At 63.1% G+C, this 18599-nt stretch overlaps 2 protein-coding genes across 4 annotated transcripts; both read left to right on the top strand.

The window, feature by feature from the left end:
* The first annotated feature begins 1589 nt into the window (after nt 1–1589).
* TIMP2 (TIMP metallopeptidase inhibitor 2) lies at nt 1590–9370 on the top strand. Its single transcript, XM_048965318.1, has 5 exons — nt 1590–1990; nt 7946–8046; nt 8117–8225; nt 8321–8445; nt 8551–9370. The coding sequence occupies exons 1-5, from the start codon at nt 1861–1863 to the stop codon at nt 8746–8748; spliced, it is 663 nt and encodes a 220-aa protein (XP_048821275.1). The 5' UTR covers nt 1590–1860; the 3' UTR covers nt 8749–9370.
* A 780-nt stretch (nt 9371–10150) lies between these two features.
* On the top strand, nt 10151–18586 carry USP36 (ubiquitin specific peptidase 36). 3 transcript variants are annotated; one of them, XM_048965276.1, is made up of 20 exons: nt 10151–10233; nt 10568–10832; nt 10908–11120; nt 11587–11697; nt 11892–11994; nt 12374–12441; nt 12848–12918; nt 12995–13077; nt 13713–13824; nt 14093–14233; nt 14381–14481; nt 14632–14761; nt 14917–15492; nt 15941–16044; nt 16445–16888; nt 16966–17114; nt 17330–17482; nt 17582–17697; nt 17780–17912; nt 17982–18586. In XM_048965276.1, the coding sequence occupies exons 1-19, from the start codon at nt 10231–10233 to the stop codon at nt 17909–17911; spliced, it is 3075 nt and encodes a 1024-aa protein (XP_048821233.1). In that variant the 5' UTR covers nt 10151–10230; the 3' UTR covers nt 17912; nt 17982–18586. The 3 variants fall into 3 exon arrangements, with proteins under 3 accessions (XP_048821233.1, XP_048821232.1, XP_048821234.1); XM_048965275.1 differs by having other exon boundaries at nt 17327–17482; XM_048965277.1 differs by lacking the exon at nt 10151–10233 and adding an exon at nt 10243–10394 and having other exon boundaries at nt 17327–17482.
* Nucleotides 18587–18599: the final 13 nt, after the last annotated feature.

The raw sequence follows: 18599 nt of genomic DNA, 5'->3' as shown, positions 1-18599 counted from the left end.
GCGGCCACCCGGTAGCTCCAGGCACTGAGGGCAGCTCAGAGCTGGGCTTTGGAGGGCTGGGGCTGGGCTGAGGGGTCCATTGGCATCAGCCCCCCTGTTCCACCTCTGCCTGCCCCAGCACTGATCAGGACTGGTGGTGCTCGGGGAGCAATGGCCCTGTTTTGGGGGGGGTCTCGCTGTGATGGGCTGAGACCTGCTGTGAGCTCAGTGGGGCTGCCCTCTCCCATCCCCCTTCTCTGCCCCTGTTTTAGTGTCCAGCATCTCTGGAGCTCTGTGGAAGGAGCGCACGCAGCTGGACATGTGTTTCCGCTTAGCCCCAACAACAATGACTCACTGCAGGGCACTGTGCCCTGAGCACACACATTTGTCTGCCCCGCAGCACAGCCCTGACCCCGGTGCTTGGCCTCGTTCTGCTGACCTCGGACCGCTGCTGCTCCCTGCCCACATCAGCTGCTGTCATGCTCCTCTCTCCTCACCTGCACTGTGCTCAGCCCAGTCTGGAGACAGTGGCTCTACAGCACCTATCCCTCCTCATCCCACAGGCAGCGGGCCCTTGTGTTGTGTCCTCTCCACCCCAGCCCTCATTCCAAGATCACTCTCCAGGCTGCCAAACCTCAGGTACTGGGTGGCTGCTGGGGCCACAAGGCACAACCAGGGCCGGGCTGCAGCATCCCTGTGCTCCCCCAGCCCCACTGAGCACTTGGAGAGAGTGTCCACTGCCACAGTATTTACCCAGAGCCCATTGCCATCTTTCATGCCACCACCCTGCCATGGTTGTGTGCCCTCCCACACTCCCTGCAGGCTCACGCAGGGCTTGGACCAGGCTCAGCTGCTCGCGTTTCAGTTGTTTCTATTCATCCTAAAGTGCAAAAGCTCTGACACTTCCCCCACCTGTGAGCAGGGCAGCTCTGTGGTTCAGGAGCAGCTGGCATCGCTGCAGCACTGCTGTCCCTGCCAGCACACCTGCAGCGCCCGGCTCAGCTGCGCCCAGACGCTGCGTGCCCCTGCACAGAGATAGAGCTGGGGCTGCCCTCGCTGGGATGGTGGCAATGCAGAGCTGCAGCTGTGCGACAGGTACAGAGATACCGGCAGCATCGCAGGACTGGATGGGCAGATTTTGGAGGCGTGTTGCGGGCACGAGGGAGAGACCCGAGGGCAGCGGCGCATCGCAGAGATACAGAGATGCAGAGTCCCGCGAGCGGCCGAGGGGGAGCGGGGGAAGCGGGGCGGGGGGCGGAAGGGAGGGGGCACGGCGGGGGGGGACGCACGGGCGGCAGGAGGAGATGAGCTGGAGGAGCAGGAAGGAGAGGAAATGCTTGGGCACAGACATAATGCGGCCCTCCCTGCAATTTACCGCTCCGCTCGGCGCGGGCCGGGTGCCAGCGCTGTGAGCCGGGCCCTGGTCCCGTGCCGCCGCCCAACGACCGGAGCGGAATCCGCCCGGTCCCGGCGCCGCCCCGCGCCGTCCGCTCCGAAGCCCCGGTCGGGACAAACGGCGGAGGGGCCGAGGCCGTGCCGGGATGCGCGGGCGGGGCCGGGCCGGGCCGGGGGGCCGAGCTCGGCGCGGAGCCGGATCCTGCGAGGGGCGGGAGCAGAGCCGGGCTGGCCCCGTGCCATGCAGAGGAGGAGCAGCGAATCCCCGGAGCACATTAAAAAGCGAGGCTTAGCGGCAGCCAGGGGAAGAAAACACCTCCATAGAAGGCAGCGGAGAGCGGCGGCTGCAGCAGCGCCCGCAAAGCCGCTCGGGGGGCCGCGGCGGCGGACCCAAACTTTCCGGCGGCGGATCGGGGGCTGGGCGGCTCGGCCGGGCCGGCGGTGGATGAGGCTTTTTGGGGCGCGTCGCTGAGCCGCAGCCGCACGATGCCCGGGGCCGCGCTGCCCAGCCTGCTGGCCTGGCTGGCGGTGCTGCTGCTCGGCAGGGCCCGCCCGGCCGACGCCTGCAGCTGCTCGCCCATCCACCCGCAGCAGGCCTTCTGCAACGCCGACGTAGGTGAGCGCTTTGTCCCCGCGGGGCTCCGCCCGGCCCCGCACAGCCCCCCGACGCGGGGCAGCGCCGCGCAAACTTCGCGGTGGGGGCGGCGGGCGGAAAGTTGGCGCGGGGCGGCGGGTCGAATGGACGGACGGACGGACGGACGGGGCTGCCGCACCGGGCCCGGCCGAGCAGCACCTGCACGTGTGCGGGTCCCGGGGGTGTGGCGGTGTGTCGGCGGCCGGGAGCGGTGTGTGCCCGCCCGGTGTGTGCCCGCCTCTCCCGGCCCATCGCCGTGCCCCGGGGCCGGGCACGGAGCGCGGTTCCTCCCCTGCGTCCCACGGCGATGGGCCCGGCCGCGGCACGTCGGGTGGGAGCGGGACGGTACGTGGCAGCGCGGGGAGCTGACGGCCCCGGGGGAGCGGAGCGCTCCGGTTCCGCTCACAAAGCGGCGCTTTGCCGTAGGCAACGGCCTGGAGCGCTCAGCCAGCAGCCGGCCCAGAGCAGCGCCGGGCTCGGTCACCTCCCGTCTGTTCCTTATTTCCAGGCATTTCCTTTCCCCCGTCCCACTTTGTTCGGCTTGGATGCTGCTGAAAGGGAGGGCTTGGCAGCGCCGGGATCTGGATTCCTCTTTCGATGAATAATGCCCTTATTAAATTTTAGCATATTAAACAAACAGACCGGCCCCAGTTCCTGCCGCCCTCCTTGGCGGGGCCGTTCCCAGGCCCAGCTGGAGAGGTAACATTCCCAAGCACTTATGCAGCCCGTGCCCTGCCCCATCCCCTGCTCCGGATCCAGGATGTGCTGGCAGACCCCAGTCCCCCCCCCTCTCCCTTTGCAGACCCCGCTTGTGACGTGAGGGTAAATCCCGCAGTGCCCCATTGCTGCCAGGCCCATACAGCTCAGAACATCATGAGGTGCACTGGGGATGGAGAGGTGCCCACACAAAATGGAGCGCTGAATTTCCAGAGCTGCTGCCGAGCCGGTGACCCCAGAGCAGCAGATCGCCTGCAGCGAGGCTGAGCCTCCATCACACTCACGTCGGGGTCATCCTTCCGGGCCACTTGTGACTCACACTGCCATCCTGGGGTGCCGGCTCACCCGTGACTCAGCTGCTGAGTCACTGCTGTCTCGGCATTCCCGGCTGTCTCAGCAGTCCCCAGGAAGGGCGAAGCGGGGGCTGGTTGTGGCTGCCCAACAGGTGTCAGCTCCCAGACAGCCCGCTCCTGGCTCTGCTGTCCCTTGTGCCGTCACCCCCAGCTCCAGCCCGTGTCTCCCTCACAGATGATGTGGATGGGATTTGTCTGCTCTGACCCCAGCTGGGGACGGTGCTGGGTGCTGGCTGGCAGCAGGATTTGATCCTGGCAGGAACTCAGCCTCCTATGCAACAGGAGCCTGTCCTCCTGCCTCTGATCCCTGCCCTTTGGCTCCCTTCTTGTCTTCCCTCTGTGCTGGGAGGCTCACAGCCAGCTCCTCCCCAGCACAGAGCCAGCCTGGGCCTGGGAGCCGCTGCCGCTTACTGTGCCAGGGCTGCTCCTCTCCTGCTGCTGGCTGCCCTGGGGCCAGGCTGCTGCTGCTACATGGGTCCTTCTGTGCACCCACATCTGCCAGTGCCCCACCAGGGTCCGTGTGCCTTTGCTCACACCCGGCAGCCACTGGTGAGGCACCATTCTGTGATCCAGAGTGGGGTTGGAGCCCAGGGCCATGCTCACAGGCAGTGCCATAGTAAGGTGAGGTGTGGCTCTGACTTGGGCTGCGGGGCTGGGGGTCACGTCACCGCAGCTGGTGGCCTTGGGGCTGATGATCCAGCCTCTCTGCTCATGCTTCCTGGCCTGGGAGATGGGCAGCAGTTTTCTAGAGGACTTGAGGGCTCTCTGGGTTTATGTGTGTGAGGTGGCAGAGTCCCTGTGCGGCTGCTGGGGTTTGCTCTGCCCATGCTGCTCAGCCCCCTGGCAGGGATGTGGCTGGGCTGTGGCTGCAGTGGCAGACCGTCTCCTGCTTTGCTTCCTGTCTGTAGCACGGAGATGCAGAGGATGAGGGAGGTGATACTTGGGCTGTGTCTTTGGCCGTGCAGCAGTGAAGTCCCCAGCAGCTGTGTTTGGCAGTGCCGAGGGTGACGGGACATCTGTAGGGTGGGTGGTTGGTACCAGGGATGGGTGACCCTTGGATCCAGGCACTGGCAGCACTGTGCCAATCTCAGCAGTTCCAAGCCATGCTGCTTTAGGATGGGCTGAGCAGCAGGGGCTGGTGGTGACCGGGCAGGGCCTGAGGAAAGGAGGTGGTTATGGGGCAGAGGTGAGACCTCTCTCTTTGGGTGGCACCTGGTGCACCCTGCTGTACCCTGAGCGCGTGGGGGGGCTGCCAGCCCCCGGGCCGCCCTGCTGCTCTCAGTGCCGGTGCCTGCCCACCGTGCAGCCGATGCAGCAGGGCTGTGGGCTGACTGCTCAGGGCCGCTGCTGATTGGGCCCCATCCCACTCCGTCAGAGGCCAGGATGACGCACGCCGCGATGGGGAGTGCTGCGCTCAGAGCAGCCGCGCAGGCTGGGGATGAGCGGGGCCTGGCGCGGGCACTTCCTCCTGCAGGCACAGCCCTGTGGGGCTGCTGGGGCTGGGCTGATCCCCACATGTGCCCTCAGGAGCTGTGACTGCGAGGGGAGCACAGCCACCGCTGCACCTCCATGCTCAAGTGCTCCCACATCCCCACAGCCTTTGCGTGCCCAAAGCTCCCTGACCTCATGGTCGAGTGGCAATGCCCTGCTGTGCTCCGGGGGCTCAGGCAGGTGCCCAGTGCTGGGACTTGGAGGAGCTGGGGTGGTGAAGTCCATCCTGGGGACATCTTGCCGTGTTCTGCCTCTGTTGGTGCTGCGCCGTGCCGGGGTGATCCTGGGGCTGTGCCCACAATGGGGCTGGGTGGCAGCGGGCATTGCTGGCACTGGCACCCAGCCCCTGTGCTCCCATAGCTGCCAGCAGCCCCGAGAAGGGAGCTTTGTTCCTCGGCCATTCAGCCTGGGAACGCTTCCCGTGCTCTGTGGGCACTGATGCTTCCCAGGCAGCCACAGGCGGGGGCCGCGCGCTGGGGCTTGGGGTGGGACGTCCTGGGAAGGGGCTCCGCTTGCAATGTGTCAGGCTGGGAGGAGAGTCCTTGGGAACTGAGGTGCTGAGGACACCTGAGGCTGCTGCATCTCCTGCATTGCCTCAGTGGATGTTTTGTGCTGATGGATGCCACCCTATGCCCGCAGTCCTTCTTTTGTCTCAAGCAGTCACACACAGGGCAGAGCCGTGCAGGGTTGGATGTGTCCTTGCACAGGACCATTCCTCACTGCGTGTTGCACGGGGACCACAGTGCCAAGGGATGTCCTGTGCCTTGCAGGCCCTGCTGAGGGCCTTGGGCCACGTCCAGCCCAGCCTGGTCAGCGTGGAAAGCTGCCATTGCCCACCGGCTCCCGGCGAACACCCACTGCGCGCGTGCCGGCACGTTCCTGGGGGGTTTGCGGGCAGCGAGGGCTGATCACTGCAGAGATGGAGCCCACTGCTGGGCTGGGGGAGGCTGCTGCAGTGTGGGCTGGGGCGTGGGGTGCAGGCACTGGGTGCCCTCGCTCTGTGCCAGGCAGGTGCTTGTGTGTGCAAGCAGCACCGGCGCTCAACATCCTGTGATATGCCCTGCTGTGTGCTGCTGTTATGCATGGGGCTGGCGCATGGGAAGGAGCCCGTGCAGAGCTGTGCTGTGGGGCTGCAGGCGGCCAAGCAGCCCCTCTCCATCCCAGGGCCTGCTCCTGCTGTGCTGAAACTGCGGGCTGTGCTGAGTCAGCGCCGTGAGGTCAGCGCCGCGTTATCGTGGTCACTTGGCTCCCAGCCCTGAGCGCCCCAGGGCAGCGGGTGGGGGGCAGCCAGCAGGCAGGGGCCGGGGCGCTCTGAGGGCACAGCTCAGCTGTGCTTATGCAGCAGCTTTTGTGCAGAGTGGCGAGTTAAAGGCAGACACCGCAATTCCTGCCCGTGCTGAGGAAGGGCTTTGGCAGATGGTGATGGGGTGGTGAGGGATGCGCCAGTGTCACGCTGTGCTTGGGGATATGCGGGAGCCTCCGGGTTGGTTCTTTGAGCTCCACAGAGACTTGGGGAGGCCCGGGGGCCGCTCCCAGAGCACCCACAGCATGTGCTGCCGTCACCTCGGGGGCACCTCCACCCGCATGTCCCCACCTGGGCGTCCCCCTGCGTCCCTCCCTCTCCCTGCTCTGGTTTCTGGCCTGCTGAAGAGCTTGGCTGCGCTGCTGGGGTCTTGGCGGGGAAAGCACAGCGCAGCCGTCCCCTCCACAAAGCCGCACTGTTCAGAACAAATCCGCCTAGAATTGGGCTGCATTTTTGTCAAGTGATTCATCAGCACGTGAATGGAAACGGCTGGAGCCCACTGAACCAGCAGCCGTCCCCCACGCCTGCACTGCACCGCGGGTGTGTGCGCCTTCATCGTGGCACAGAACAGAGCTGCGGGGCTCCGTCAATCCCCACCCATGGTGGCACAGGGAGCAGGGGCTGAGCTGCCCCAGTTGGGGCTCATCTCCACTGTGGCTGGGTGGCAGCTTTGGCACGGCTGTGGGCACCGGGCCCCGACCTGCCTGCCTCGATCCCTTCCCCATCCTCTTCTCCTTTCCAGAGAAAACTGAGTCAGCGCTGATGGGTGCCCACGTGGTGCAGTGCCACCGCTGACCTTCAGCCCAAACAGCTGCACTGGGTGCCCACTGCTCACCCCGCTGTATTTATAGAGTGCAACCGGATCAGCTCTGTGCTGCGCCAGGTGGCAGCGGGCAACGGGGCCCTGCACACATCTTCACTGCACCCCAGCACCTCTCTGTGGGGCACAACTGCCATTCCCAGCTCTGGGCACAGGGGTGGCTGTGACCTGTGCAGCTGTGGGTCAGGGTGAGCCTCCCACCACTGAGGTCAGTGCCACGTGCCGGGCGCTCACGTGTGGCTCTGTGTCCTTGTGCTGCGCTAGAGGGGTGACACAGAGACCTTCCCATGGCACAGCTCCCTGCCCTCTGCTCGCCCTGGCTCTGGGGCACTGTGGCCTCATCCCTTGCTGTGGTGCTGGGGGCAAAGCAATGTGTACAGGTTTGTCTGTGCCAGGGCAGAGCTGTGTGTCCCTGCTGTGCACCTCTGGCAGTGTCGCTGCAGCAGTGGGTGGGCAGTGCCTACGTGTGTGCTCTGCCTATGCCCACCTCACCAACCGGGCTCACGTCCCCATGCTGCAGGTGGGATGCAGTGCTTCCATCCCCTGTTCTCCTGACTGGGTGCTGCTGTGCAGGTGGAGCCACGTTTTACAAGAGTTCTGGCCAGCACCCCGGGCTGCATCCCCAGGGGAACAGTGTGCATGGAGAGCAGCTCCACGTGGCTGCAGAGCAGAGAGCTGTGGGGCCTGTGGCCATGCTGCTGCAGTGAGCTCACCCAGCTCCTCACCTTGCCAGCTTTTCTCACTGCCCCAGGCTTCAGGGTTCTCCTGCAGTTGCCTGGGTTATTTTTGCAGGCTGCGAGGGCAGGAAGCAGCCCAGGGAGGATGCAGTTTTTGTGCTTGCATGATGTGGGGGGTCCATGTGCCAGTAGCCAGTGGCTGGCAGGGAGCTGTGGCCGGACACCTCTGTGACTGTATGGTGCAAAGGCAGTGGGCACCGGGTGGGTTGGCCCTGTGTTGGTTGCTGGGGGCTCCTTCTTCCTTCTACACCTGGAGGTGAAGCTGCAGTGAGCTCCAGTGCCCTCAGGTCTCTCCGTTGTGCTGGGCCATGCAGGCACTAGGCTGGGACATGGATTAATTAATGGTGGTGGACAAATAGTGCTCCCAGGGTGCTGTTGGTGGGGGGTGGCTATGCTATCCCTCTGTGTGAGGGACACTTTCCTGAGGGCTGGGCTACCAGGTGGGGCAGAGCTGGAGCTGGGGGGGCTGTGCTCATGGCCCCAGCACCTGCCCATCTCCATGCCCTTCTCCTGCAGTGATCCGAGCAAAGGCTGTCTCTGCAAAGGAAGTGGATTCAGGGAATGACATTTATGGGAACCCCATCAAGCGAATCCAGTACGAAGTGAAGCAGATCAAGGTACAGGGCAGGCATCATGGGGTGGGCAGGGGGGTGGGAGGTGCTGCTCACACCTGCGCTCTGTCCTCAGATGTTTAAGGGCCCCGATAAGGACATCGAGTTCATCTACACGGCGCCGTCCACAGCAGTGTGCGGGCAGCCTCTGGACACAGGAGGCAAGAAGGAATACCTGATTGCAGGTAGGAGTGGGCACTGACCCACGTCCGAGGGGGGGTTGGACTCCAGCAGCCCCCTGGTGTGGGTGTGTGAGCAGCTCTGTGCTGCCTCTCCCCAGGTAAATCCGAGGGCGATGGCAAGATGCACATCACGCTGTGTGACCTGGTTGCCACCTGGGACTCACTGAGCCCCACCCAGAAGAAGAGCCTCAACCAGCGGTACCAGATGGGCTGCGAGTGCAAGGTGAGTGCCCTGAGCCAGGACCTGCACCTGGGGCATCCCTGTGGGTGGGTTGGGGGGGGGGGGAGGGGGTGCAGGATGGGCACTGACCACCTCTGCCCTGCGCAGATCTCACGCTGCCTCTCCATCCCGTGCTTCGTCTCCTCCTCGGATGAGTGCCTCTGGACAGATTGGGCGATGGAGAAGATCGTGGGCGGGCGGCAGGCCAAGCACTACGCCTGCATCAAGAGGAGCGACGGCTCATGCGCCTGGTACCGCGGCATGGCCCCCCCGAAGCAGGAGTTTCTCGACATCGAGGACCCCTAAGCCAAGCGAGTGCATTCCAGTAGCCAGTAGAAAAGCCCAGCAAGATGTTAGACTGGTCCACGCCGACATCGGGGCCTGGAGACAGCATGAAAACCCACACAGCCCCGAGGGGCCGCAGGGCACGGAGCTGCCATGTGTGCGTGGGGCGGGGGGGGGTCACTGCACCGCTCACACTCTGCACCACGCGCACCCTGCAGCAGGCAGGGCAGCCCCATTCCCTGCAGGCTGAATGCTGGTGAGCAGCAGCAGCTGTCCCCGGTCTACAGGGCCCCCACTGCCAACTGCAGCTGCCCAGCACCAGGGCCTTGCTGTCCCCATCCCATCCCTTGCTGTGGGTGCAGCTTGGCACCGACTGCTCCCACCTGCAGAAGGCGTGGGGCTCTCACCCACTGTAGCCCTTAGGGACGGGATGGGGGTCACCCCTGGCCCCAGGGGGGATGGCTGCAGGACACCGACCCCACACCCCCTCTCTCTGAGCCATTTCCCCCCCACACACACGGCCAGCCCCGGCTCGGGACGTTTTCATGCTTTGCGTCCCCATAGGGTGACGATGTGGTGCTGGACCAGTCTGGGCAACTTCGACGTGTTAAAGGAAAAAGTGAAAGAAAGAAAAAAAACAAAACAGAAAAAGGAAAAAAAAAAAAAAAAAAAATCCCACCCACCCTCTAATCGGTCCCATATAGGACTCCCGTTCGCTTCTGTATGGTTATATCATATGTGACATTTACTCCTGTCTCTGCTGGTAGCCTGTCTCTGAGTTAATACCCCCACTGTTCTGCCATCAGCTCTATCATTCCCCGTGCTGTGATTTATTTTTTTGTTTGTTTGTTTTTTTGGTGGTTTTTGTTTCGTTTTGTTTCGTTTTGATTTCCCTGTTAGGTGTTAGAATTGCACTTATTTTTGTAAAGGGGCTCTGCAGTGGGTCGGGGGGAATCATGGAGGGGCTGTGGGGCAGCGCCCGGGCAGGCCCCGGCCCCCGGCCCCCCCCCAGTCCCCCAGAACTCCCCCGGAGCTGCTTTAATTTATGGCCGTGGCCCCGCTCCGGGCCAGCAGCTCGATGTGGTGTATAAAAAGAAGGAAAAAAAAAAAAAAAAAAAAAAAGGAAAAAAAAAAAAAGACAAAAAGTTTACGTATAGTTATTTTCAGATCTCTGCTTGATAAGTATTAAAGTAAGATGTATCTAACGTGCTGCCGTAATTTAAAGCTCGGGATGGGGCCGGGGGGGGGGGGGGCAGAGGGGGGGGGTGCTTGATCCCGCGATGTTTGCGGGGAGCTGCGGACAATAAAGGCACTGACGGACCCCGCGGCTCCGCCTCCTCTCTGCAGCCACGCCCACCGGGAGGCGGGGCCAGCCGGTTGGGGGCGTGGCTAGCGTTGGTCCCGCCTTCCAAAAGGGGGTGGTGCGGAAGTGGTCCGTGGCGGCAGCGCCGCGCGGGTGCCGCCCATTGAAGGCGGTGACACGTGCGCGCGGCGGGGACCCGGATGGTGCGTGCGGCCGCGCCGGGCCAGGCCGGGCCGGGGGGACGGGACCGGGGCCGGAACCGGGGCCGGAAGTGCGGCGGAAGGCTGAGGGGGGCGGGAGGAATTCGGAGCCCTTGATCTCCGTGCCGAACCTCTCTTCTGCGTCGGGTCGCTGCGGAGCGCCGGTACCGGGCGGGGCAGCACGTGGCGGGTGGCGGAGGGGCTCAAGGTCGCGGGTGGCAGCGAGCGGGGTGGGCGGCGGGAAGTGGGGAAGTGGGCCTGCGCTGGGGGGGACCGGGCCTGGGGGGCTGGATCGGGCCGCTCCTCGCGGCGCTCTCCGCTCACCCCCCGCCCCCAGCCCGGCCCCGCGATGCCGATCGTGGAGAAGCTGCGGGAGGCGCTGAAGCCGGGCCGCAGGGAGCCGAGTGAAGACGGGGATCTGGGCCGGCTTCTGGCCGCCTCGGCCAAGAAAGTCCTGCTGCAGAGGATCGAGTTCGAGCCTGCCAGCCGCGGGCTGTCCGGGCAGCTGGAGCTGCTGCGGGGCAAGTACCGACCGTTGAACGCCAGCGCCGGGCCCGCCGCGCCCCGTCCGCCGCCCCCGGAGGGGCCCAGCAGGAAGCACGGTGCGTGCCGGGCTGTGGGGGATGGAGGTCCCTGTGAAGCCGTCCACCCGCCGCTCACCACCCCCCATCCTTCAGGCGGCGATCACGGTCCCGGGGATGGCGTCCCCGCGCCGCAGAAGGTGCTGTTCCCCGCCGAGCGGCTCTCCTTGAAGTGGGAGCGCGTGCAGCGGGTGGGCGCCGGGCTGCACAACCTGGGCAATACCTGCTTCCTCAACGCCACGCTGCAGTGCCTCACCTACACGCCGCCGCTCGCCTGCTACCTGCTGTCCAAGGAGCACAGCCGCGCCTGTGAGTGGGGTGGGGGACAGTGCTGTAGGGCTGGGTGGGTATGGGGAGGCTGCCCTGGGCTGGGTTGGGCCCCCAGTGAATGGCTGCCGTGTGTGGGGCAGAACCCGGCTGCCTGAGGTGGCTCCTGGTGGCATGGCTCACAGCCTGTGGCCAGGAGAGTGCTGCCCCATTCATAGGGCTCAGACAGCCCTGCGCTATAGACAGACCTGCTGGCTTGTCTGGGAGGTGTCAGTGCCCTGTGTGCCACCCTTACAGATGGGTGTTCTCATCTGCAGTGTTATCTGTGACCTAGGCACTGCCAGCTGGTGTGTCACATGCTTGTCCTTGTCCCCTGGGCTGCTCTGTGCTATAGCGTGGAGCTCACAGGGAGGGCTGTGCTGCGTGGGAGCAGGGATTCCCCTTCCCACGCACCATCTCCATTTCTACTGCGTTTGTCCCCAGCGTCCTTTCTTCTCTCCTTCTGCAGGTCACCAGGGAGGCTTCTGCATGATGTGCGTTATGCAGAACCACATGATCCAGGCTTTTGCCAACAGCGGCAACGCCATCAAGCCGCTGTCCTTCATCCGAGACCTCAAGAGTAAGGATGGGTCCTTCCACGCTCTGCTCCCCCGCTGTGACTCATGAGGCTGGGACGGGTCCTGGCAGCGAATGGCTCAGAGCTGATTCATGGAGGCTGAGCTACCACAGGACCACATAGGGCTGCCCCACAGTTTGGCTCTGGGGGGAGATAGAGGCGCTGTACACAGGATTTGATCCCTCTTTTCCCTGCAGAGATTGCCCGGCACTTCCGCTTTGGCAGCCAGGAGGATGCGCACGAGTTCCTGCGTTACACCATCGATGCCATGCAGAAGGCCTGCCTGAGCGGCTGCACCAGGTACACACAGCTCTGAGTTCGGGGGCACTGAGGCCATCCCTGCTCCATGATACAGCCCTGGGTTGTGGCCTGGTATGTGACCACAGTGCTGCCGTGGTGCTGGGACCCAGGGCACCAGCAGTGCCTCCACCTTCAGTGCAAGGCTCTGAGCTGCAGCTGGGAGCAGCCGTGCTTGAAGGGCATTGGGTGCACACAGCATGGTGCCCCACTGAGCTCAGACACCAGCAGCCACAGAGCAGCAGAATCGCTGCATCTTCCCTGTCCTCCCCATTGTCTGCCGAGCAGGGCTGTGGTGTGGGGGACACAGCAGTGTCCCTCAGGGGTGGCTCTTGCATCGTGATGCAGAGAAGCAGTGTGACATGTGGCGCTTCTCTTCCAGGCTGGATCGCCAGACCCAGGCCACCACGCTGGTTCATCAGATCTTTGGTGGCTACCTGCGGTCCCGTGGTGAGTGCTGCTGCTGGGCTGTGACCTCAGGATTGTGGGCTGCTGTTACCCCAAGAAGCCCTGTGCTAAAAGTCTTTTGGGAGGGTGGCCAAACATGTGTAAATCACCCAAAGCTGCACATTCCCACTCCCGCCATGCCTGTGGGTCTTGGCTCCCCTTATGGCAACACAGAAAGCTGTTGGCTGCAGGTCCTTGGCTCTTTGTCACTCAGTGAAGGAACCAGTGCTTGCAGCTGTTAAGCAACAATTGCTATGCCAGCAGCCTTCCTCCCTGCCAAGCTGCAGGCGCCCAGCAGAAATGCTGGTGTTGGCATCCCAGAGCCCAGACCCTGAGAGGGGCAGTGCTGCGGCTGCTGAGGGGCAGGTGCAGACGTGGCAGGGTGCACTCACTGCTCCTTCTTTTGCAGTGAAGTGCTCAGTGTGTAAGAGCGTCTCGGACACCTATGACCCCTACCTGGATGTGTCCTTGGAGATCAGGGTATGTCAGTGGGCACTGTGCTGTGGTACAGTGTGGACAGGTCACGCGTGCCCTGAGCTCTGCCCTGTCCTTGCAGCAAGCCGCAAACATCGTGCGGGCGCTGGAGCTGTTTGTGAAATCAGATGTGCTGAGTGGGGAGAATGCCTACATGTGTGCCAGGTGAGTGGGGTCCCATGGTGTGGGGTAGTGGAAAACAAGTTTGTTCAGTCTGGAGAAGAGGAGGCTCAGGGGAGACCTCATTGCACTCTACAACTTCCTGAAGGGAGGCTGTGGCGCAAAAGGGTCTGGCCTCTTCTCCCAGGCAAATAGTAGGACCCGAGGAAACGGCCAGAAGTTGTACCAGAGGAGGTTTAGGTTGGATATTAGGAGAAACTTTTTCTCTCAGAGGGTGGTCAGGCACTGGAATGGCTGCCCAGGGAGGTGGTGGAGTCTCTGTCCCTGGTAGTGTTCAAGAGGTGCCTGGATGAGGAGCTACGAGAGATGGTTTAGTGCTTGTGGCACTGATAGGAATGGGAGGGTGGTTGGACTGGATGATCTTGCAGGTCGTTTCCAACCTTGTGATTCTGTGATATGATTAGACCATCTGTGATAAGTGCGGTACAGAGGCAGCCCCAGCTGAGCTGTGGGACATGTGGCCATGATGGAGCCAGCCCCACTCCAGCTGCCTGGCAGCAGCAGATGTGGCCATATGCTGATGCCTGCTGTCAGTGTGATCGATTCCATGAGGTGTGTCTGAGCTGAGGGCAATCACCTGGGTGTGGGGCAGCTTGGATAACTGGAGATCTTCTGTGCAGGTGCAAAAAGAAGGTGCCAGCCAGCAAACGCTTCACCATCCATCGAGCCTCCAATGTCCTCACGCTCTCACTGAAGCGTTTTGCTAACTTCAGTGGAGGCAAAATCACAAAGGTGAGAGTTGGGTGGTGCAGGGCTGAGGCTGTGCCCTAGCTCACAGGGTCCTGTTGCAGCACAAGGTCTGCTACAGCTCAATAGTGTTCCCTGAGCCGTGCTGCAGGGCCAAGGGCTGTGCTACGGGATTTGCTTCCTCCCAGCACCTTCCTCACTGCAGCCTCAGCCAGGGGAGAGCTGGGTGCTCTCTATGGAGAGGGATCATAGGATGGTTGGAGCTGCTCTTGCTGTAGTGAGGAAAAACCCCTGAGACATCCTCTGTGCACAGGACGTGGGATACCCTGAGTTCCTGAACATCCGCCCCTACATGTCTCAGAACAATGGAGATCCAGTCATGTATGGGCTCTATGCAGTGCTGGTGCACTCGGGGTACAGCTGCCATGCAGGACACTACTACTGCTATGTGAAGGTGAGCCCTGGGGGCACCTGTGGGGTCCTGTGGTGTGTGGGAAGGCTGCTCAGCGGGTGCATGTCAAGGAGTTTGGAGCACGATGCCGTGTTGCAGGGGGTGCTGGTGCTGCTCTGGGCAGGGCCTGACCCCAAGCTCTGCTCCTAGGCCAGCAACGGGCAGTGGTACCAGATGAATGACTCCCTCGTGCACTGCAGCAACATCAAGGTGGTCCTCAATCAGCAGGCCTACGTGCTGTTTTACCTGAGGTGAGGTATCCTGTGCCCCCTGCCCTTCAGCAGCTCCTGTGCGTTTTGAGGCTGGCAGCATCAGTCTGTGTGCTTGGGCACAAGGGCACGAATGCCACAGGGTTCACGTTCTGCAGCCCTCCTGGCTGACATGCACTCTGCTTCCCCCAGGATCCCTGGCCCCAGGAAGGGCTCGGAGGGGCCCATTGCCAAAGCCACCCCCAGCCACTCACCTGTTGTTTCTGATCAGACCAAGAGAACCACAACCAACGGGCCCCTGCCATCACCGCTTCTGGGCCGGGTGAGGCTGAGGGGGGTTGTGGGGGCAGTGGGCAGCGCTCTGTGGGAGGGGTCTGGCTGTGCCTATGGTCCCCACAGCAGCCTGGGGAGTGCAGGCAGCGTGGTTCCGTCCCCAGGGCCTCCCTTTGCTGACCCTCATTATTTCTCCTTGCCTAGAGCCCCGAGGTGCTGCCGGGCAGAAAGCTGTCAGGGCCAGAGGAGATTGGGGTGCCGGTGGCCCGCAGCTCGCTGGGTGCAGGGCCAAAGCTGTCCAATGGCTCTGCACCACCAAAGCCACCCACCGGGTCCCCATCACCCAAACTGCCCCTCAGAGCCACCCAGGTGACACCGAGTGATGACACAGCCCGAAGGCCCAAGAAAACGCCGTCCCTACAGCAGCCTCCGGCACCAAAAGCATCTCCGGGCCCATGTGGCTCCAGCACTGCAGATCCACCCCAGCAGAGCCCCAGGGACAGCATGCAGACCCCCGCCTTGCCCAGCCCTGGCACCCCACAGCGCAGCTCCTGCAGCAGCGCAGCCCCCAGCCCTGCGCACACCGCAGCGGGGGATGCAGCCAAAGCGGCCCCAAAGGCCAAGAGCGGGGCAGGCGGCCTCGACCCCTCTCAGGACACAGACTGTGGCACGGATCTCCCCGAGGGCTCCAGGCTGATGAAGCTGAAATCCGCTGCGCTGGAGCTGGGCAGCACCACATCGCCACCCCCAGCCAAGAAGCTGGCACTGTCTGCCAAGAAGGTGAGCTCATGTGCTGCTCCGTGTCAGCGGGTGCAATCCGGGGAGGGGCAGGGGTGGTGCTCACAGAGCCGGGCTGGGAGAACCCCCGGGCTGGGTGAGCTGTGTGGGGCCAGGCCCGGCTACTTAGGGTGGGTTTTGCATCCCCATGGTGGGTGCGTTGGGGGGAACTGGTGGTGCTGTTGCTGCAGCTGGAGAGCTGCGGGCTGCTCCTGCCAGTGGCTGTGCGCTGTGCTTTCCATGCTTTAAATTTCCTTCCTTCCTTTTTTTTCCTTTGTGCTTCTAACTGAGAACACTTCTGATTCTTCTTCTACCCCCCCACTTCCCTTTCCCCCTCTGTGTCTGTTTCCCCCTCCCCTTTCTCTGGGCTCCCCTTTTTATTTTCCTCCTCTTGGCTCACGGAACCCTTTCTGTTAGACCACCAAGTTTTTATTTATGTCGATAACTGCAGGGCAGCATCCCACGGAGGGCGAGCGGAAGTGACGGCCGTGTGCAGCCTGCTGGCCTCGCCTTCGCCACGGCCACTGCCCAGCCCTGGCCTTGCAGCAGGCCCAGGTAAGCAGGACAGGGATCCCCAGCCTCCTGCACAGCAGCAGCCCTGGAGCTGATACTTGCCAGGCAGTCTGGTATTGCTGAGACACTGCAGAACTCAGCCCAGGTTCTGCAGCCATTGCTCTGACTGTTGGCACTGGCTGTTCATTAGCGTCTCCTGGCAGCAGGAGGCTCTGTGCAGGTCTGGCTCTTGGTCCAGGTCTCTGCTGTGCCTGTGCTATAGCAGCACCCATGGGCAGTGCGTGCAGCTCTTGGAGCAGGGCCTGGTTGTGCTTTTTTGGCTTGTGTCTGGGATGGAGCCAGGTGAGGGCTGAGCTCCTGCATCCCGGATGGGGAGGGGAAGGGAGGTTCCTGCTGTTGGTCTGGCTTTTGGCTTGTTTCAGCCTCTGTTCCTGTCCTGCAGGCTGCCCTCCGCCCTCCCCCAGCCCAGCCCTGACACACCAGCCTTCAGCTTCGCTCCCAGCGCAGCCCCCTGGCTCCCAGCCTCCCCCCTGACCAATGGGGCCCACCCCTCTCAGCACCATCCCACCCTCAGCGGGGAGCATGGACCCGGCCCCATGTCCACCAAAAAGAAGCAGCGAAAGCAGCAGCAATCCAAAGCGGGAGGCAGCTCGCATGTTATGGCTGTGAATGGCTGTAATGAAGGCTGCAGCCCCCCGAGGAAGAGGAGGAACATTGCTCCAGAGGGCTCTATCCCAGGGAAGGAGGCGACTGGCACAGGCAGGGAGGAGCGGGGCCCCAGTGGTTCTCCCAGCATGGAGCCCATCTCCCCACTCAAAAAGAAGAAGAGGAAGAGAAGGCTACAGGAGACCGAGGAATGCTCCTCTGGGGCACAACCCTTGGGCAGGTGAGGCTCCAGGGATGCTGGGGGGGACCAACCCACTGAGCCTATTGCCCAGTTCTAATGTCTGCTGGCTTCCCTAGCTCTGGGAGGGCTGACACAGAGCCCTTGTGGACAAAGCAGCAGCAGAGTCCTGAGCCCAGCGAGGGAGAGAGTGAGCACCGGAAGTGCAAGCAGAGGGAAAGTCTAGGCAACGTGACCTCAGAGCAGCCAGCTGCCATCAGTGCCCCAGGTACGGTGCCATGCTGCCTGCTGTGCCAGGTAAGGGCCCTTCCTCTCCATGTTTATGGCTTGATCTTCTCTTGGGAAGGATTCCTCCCTGGCTCTCTCTGCTCAAACATCAGACCTTCTTAATCCCAACAGTCCCTTGGGGTGAAATCTGTGTTGGAGATGGGGGTGATGTGGGACATCCTTCTGGCCTCTCCTCACCTGCTTTCCCCACAGCAGCAGCGTGCACGTGGGACAGCCTGGCCAGAGATGGATGCAAACACAGCGCGGCTGCCTCGAGCACTGGGGCTGGCACACAGCCCCGCAGCCCAGAGCGCAGCGTAGTGGAGGAGCTGCTCAGAAATTCCTTGGACAAGGCTTATGGCAAGCAAGGTACGGCCCTGTGTACCGACTGGGGGGGTGTGCAGCCACGCGTTCCTGCCCCAGCCCTGCAGGGGCTCCTTGTGCAATGCTGGTATTGGCATTTCACAGTCCTGACCTGGGAGGGTGAGGTGTCAGCTGTCAGCCGCGATGCCATGCGGGATGCAGCGTGGGCCCGGAGCGAGACTGTCATTGATGAGTGGGATGAGGAGTTCGACCGAGGGAAGGTGGGTGCTGAGCTGCATCCTGAGGAGTGCAGGGTGGTGGGCTGTGCCTCGACCTGGGTGCATTCCTCCTCTCTCTGCGTAGGTGAAAAAGGTTAAAAAGCTGAAGCGTGAGCGGAGGAGACACTTCAATCCTTTCCAGCAGCTGCAGAGCAAGCGCAACTTCTGGTCGGTGACGCATCCTGCCAAGGTGGCCAGCTTGAGCTACCGGCTGTAAGGTGAGTGAGCCTGGGGGCAGCGGGGGCAGCTGGCCCTTTGGGGTGCTAACACTACACCTTGCCTCTCAGGTGGAATCTGCACCCTGCAGCACTGGGGCTGGAGAAGGAGCCGTGCTTCCTCAGAGCTGCTGCTGCACCCTCGCTAAGGTGCCTGAGGTGGGGGGCTGAAGGATCCCTGCCAAGGATGCAGCCTTGTGGAAATGCACTCACGTTCCCTGGGTTCCCCTAGGAGCAGGGATGTGGCTGCTTCACTCTGCTCTGCCCTGCAGGGGCCAAAATGCTGCCGGGCCCTGTGCTGCTGCTTCTGCCCCCCCCGGAGGTGTGGGCTGCTCTCTGTCCCAGATCACTGCTGGAGCTCCCTAGGACCAGCAGAGCCCAGGCAGGGCTGTGGTCCCTTGCCTTCCAGTGCTGCTGTATCAGCCAGCCTGGGGGGCTGCCCCCCACCGTTGCAACTCCATCACCTCTGTCCTGGCTGGGGCTGGAGGGCCACCCTGCGCTGTGCCTCCAGCCCCTGTTGTGCCTCCAGGCTGCGTGTCCCCCTCCTCCCTTCCTGGGGAGGGGGGCACTGACCCTGATCTGTCAGAACTGGGCACCGTGGGGCTGGTGCCCCCTCCCCCCCCAGCCCCATCCCCGCTGTGCGAGGCGCAGTGCAGCCCTTGGGTCCGGGCGGGCAATAAAACCACGCGC

The sequence above is a fragment of the Lagopus muta genome, chromosome 18, assembly GCF_023343835.1.
Source record: "Lagopus muta isolate bLagMut1 chromosome 18, bLagMut1 primary, whole genome shotgun sequence".
In the NCBI taxonomy this organism is placed as follows: Eukaryota; Metazoa; Chordata; class Aves; order Galliformes; family Phasianidae; genus Lagopus; species Lagopus muta.
This window is presented reverse-complemented; position numbering and strand designations above follow the sequence as displayed.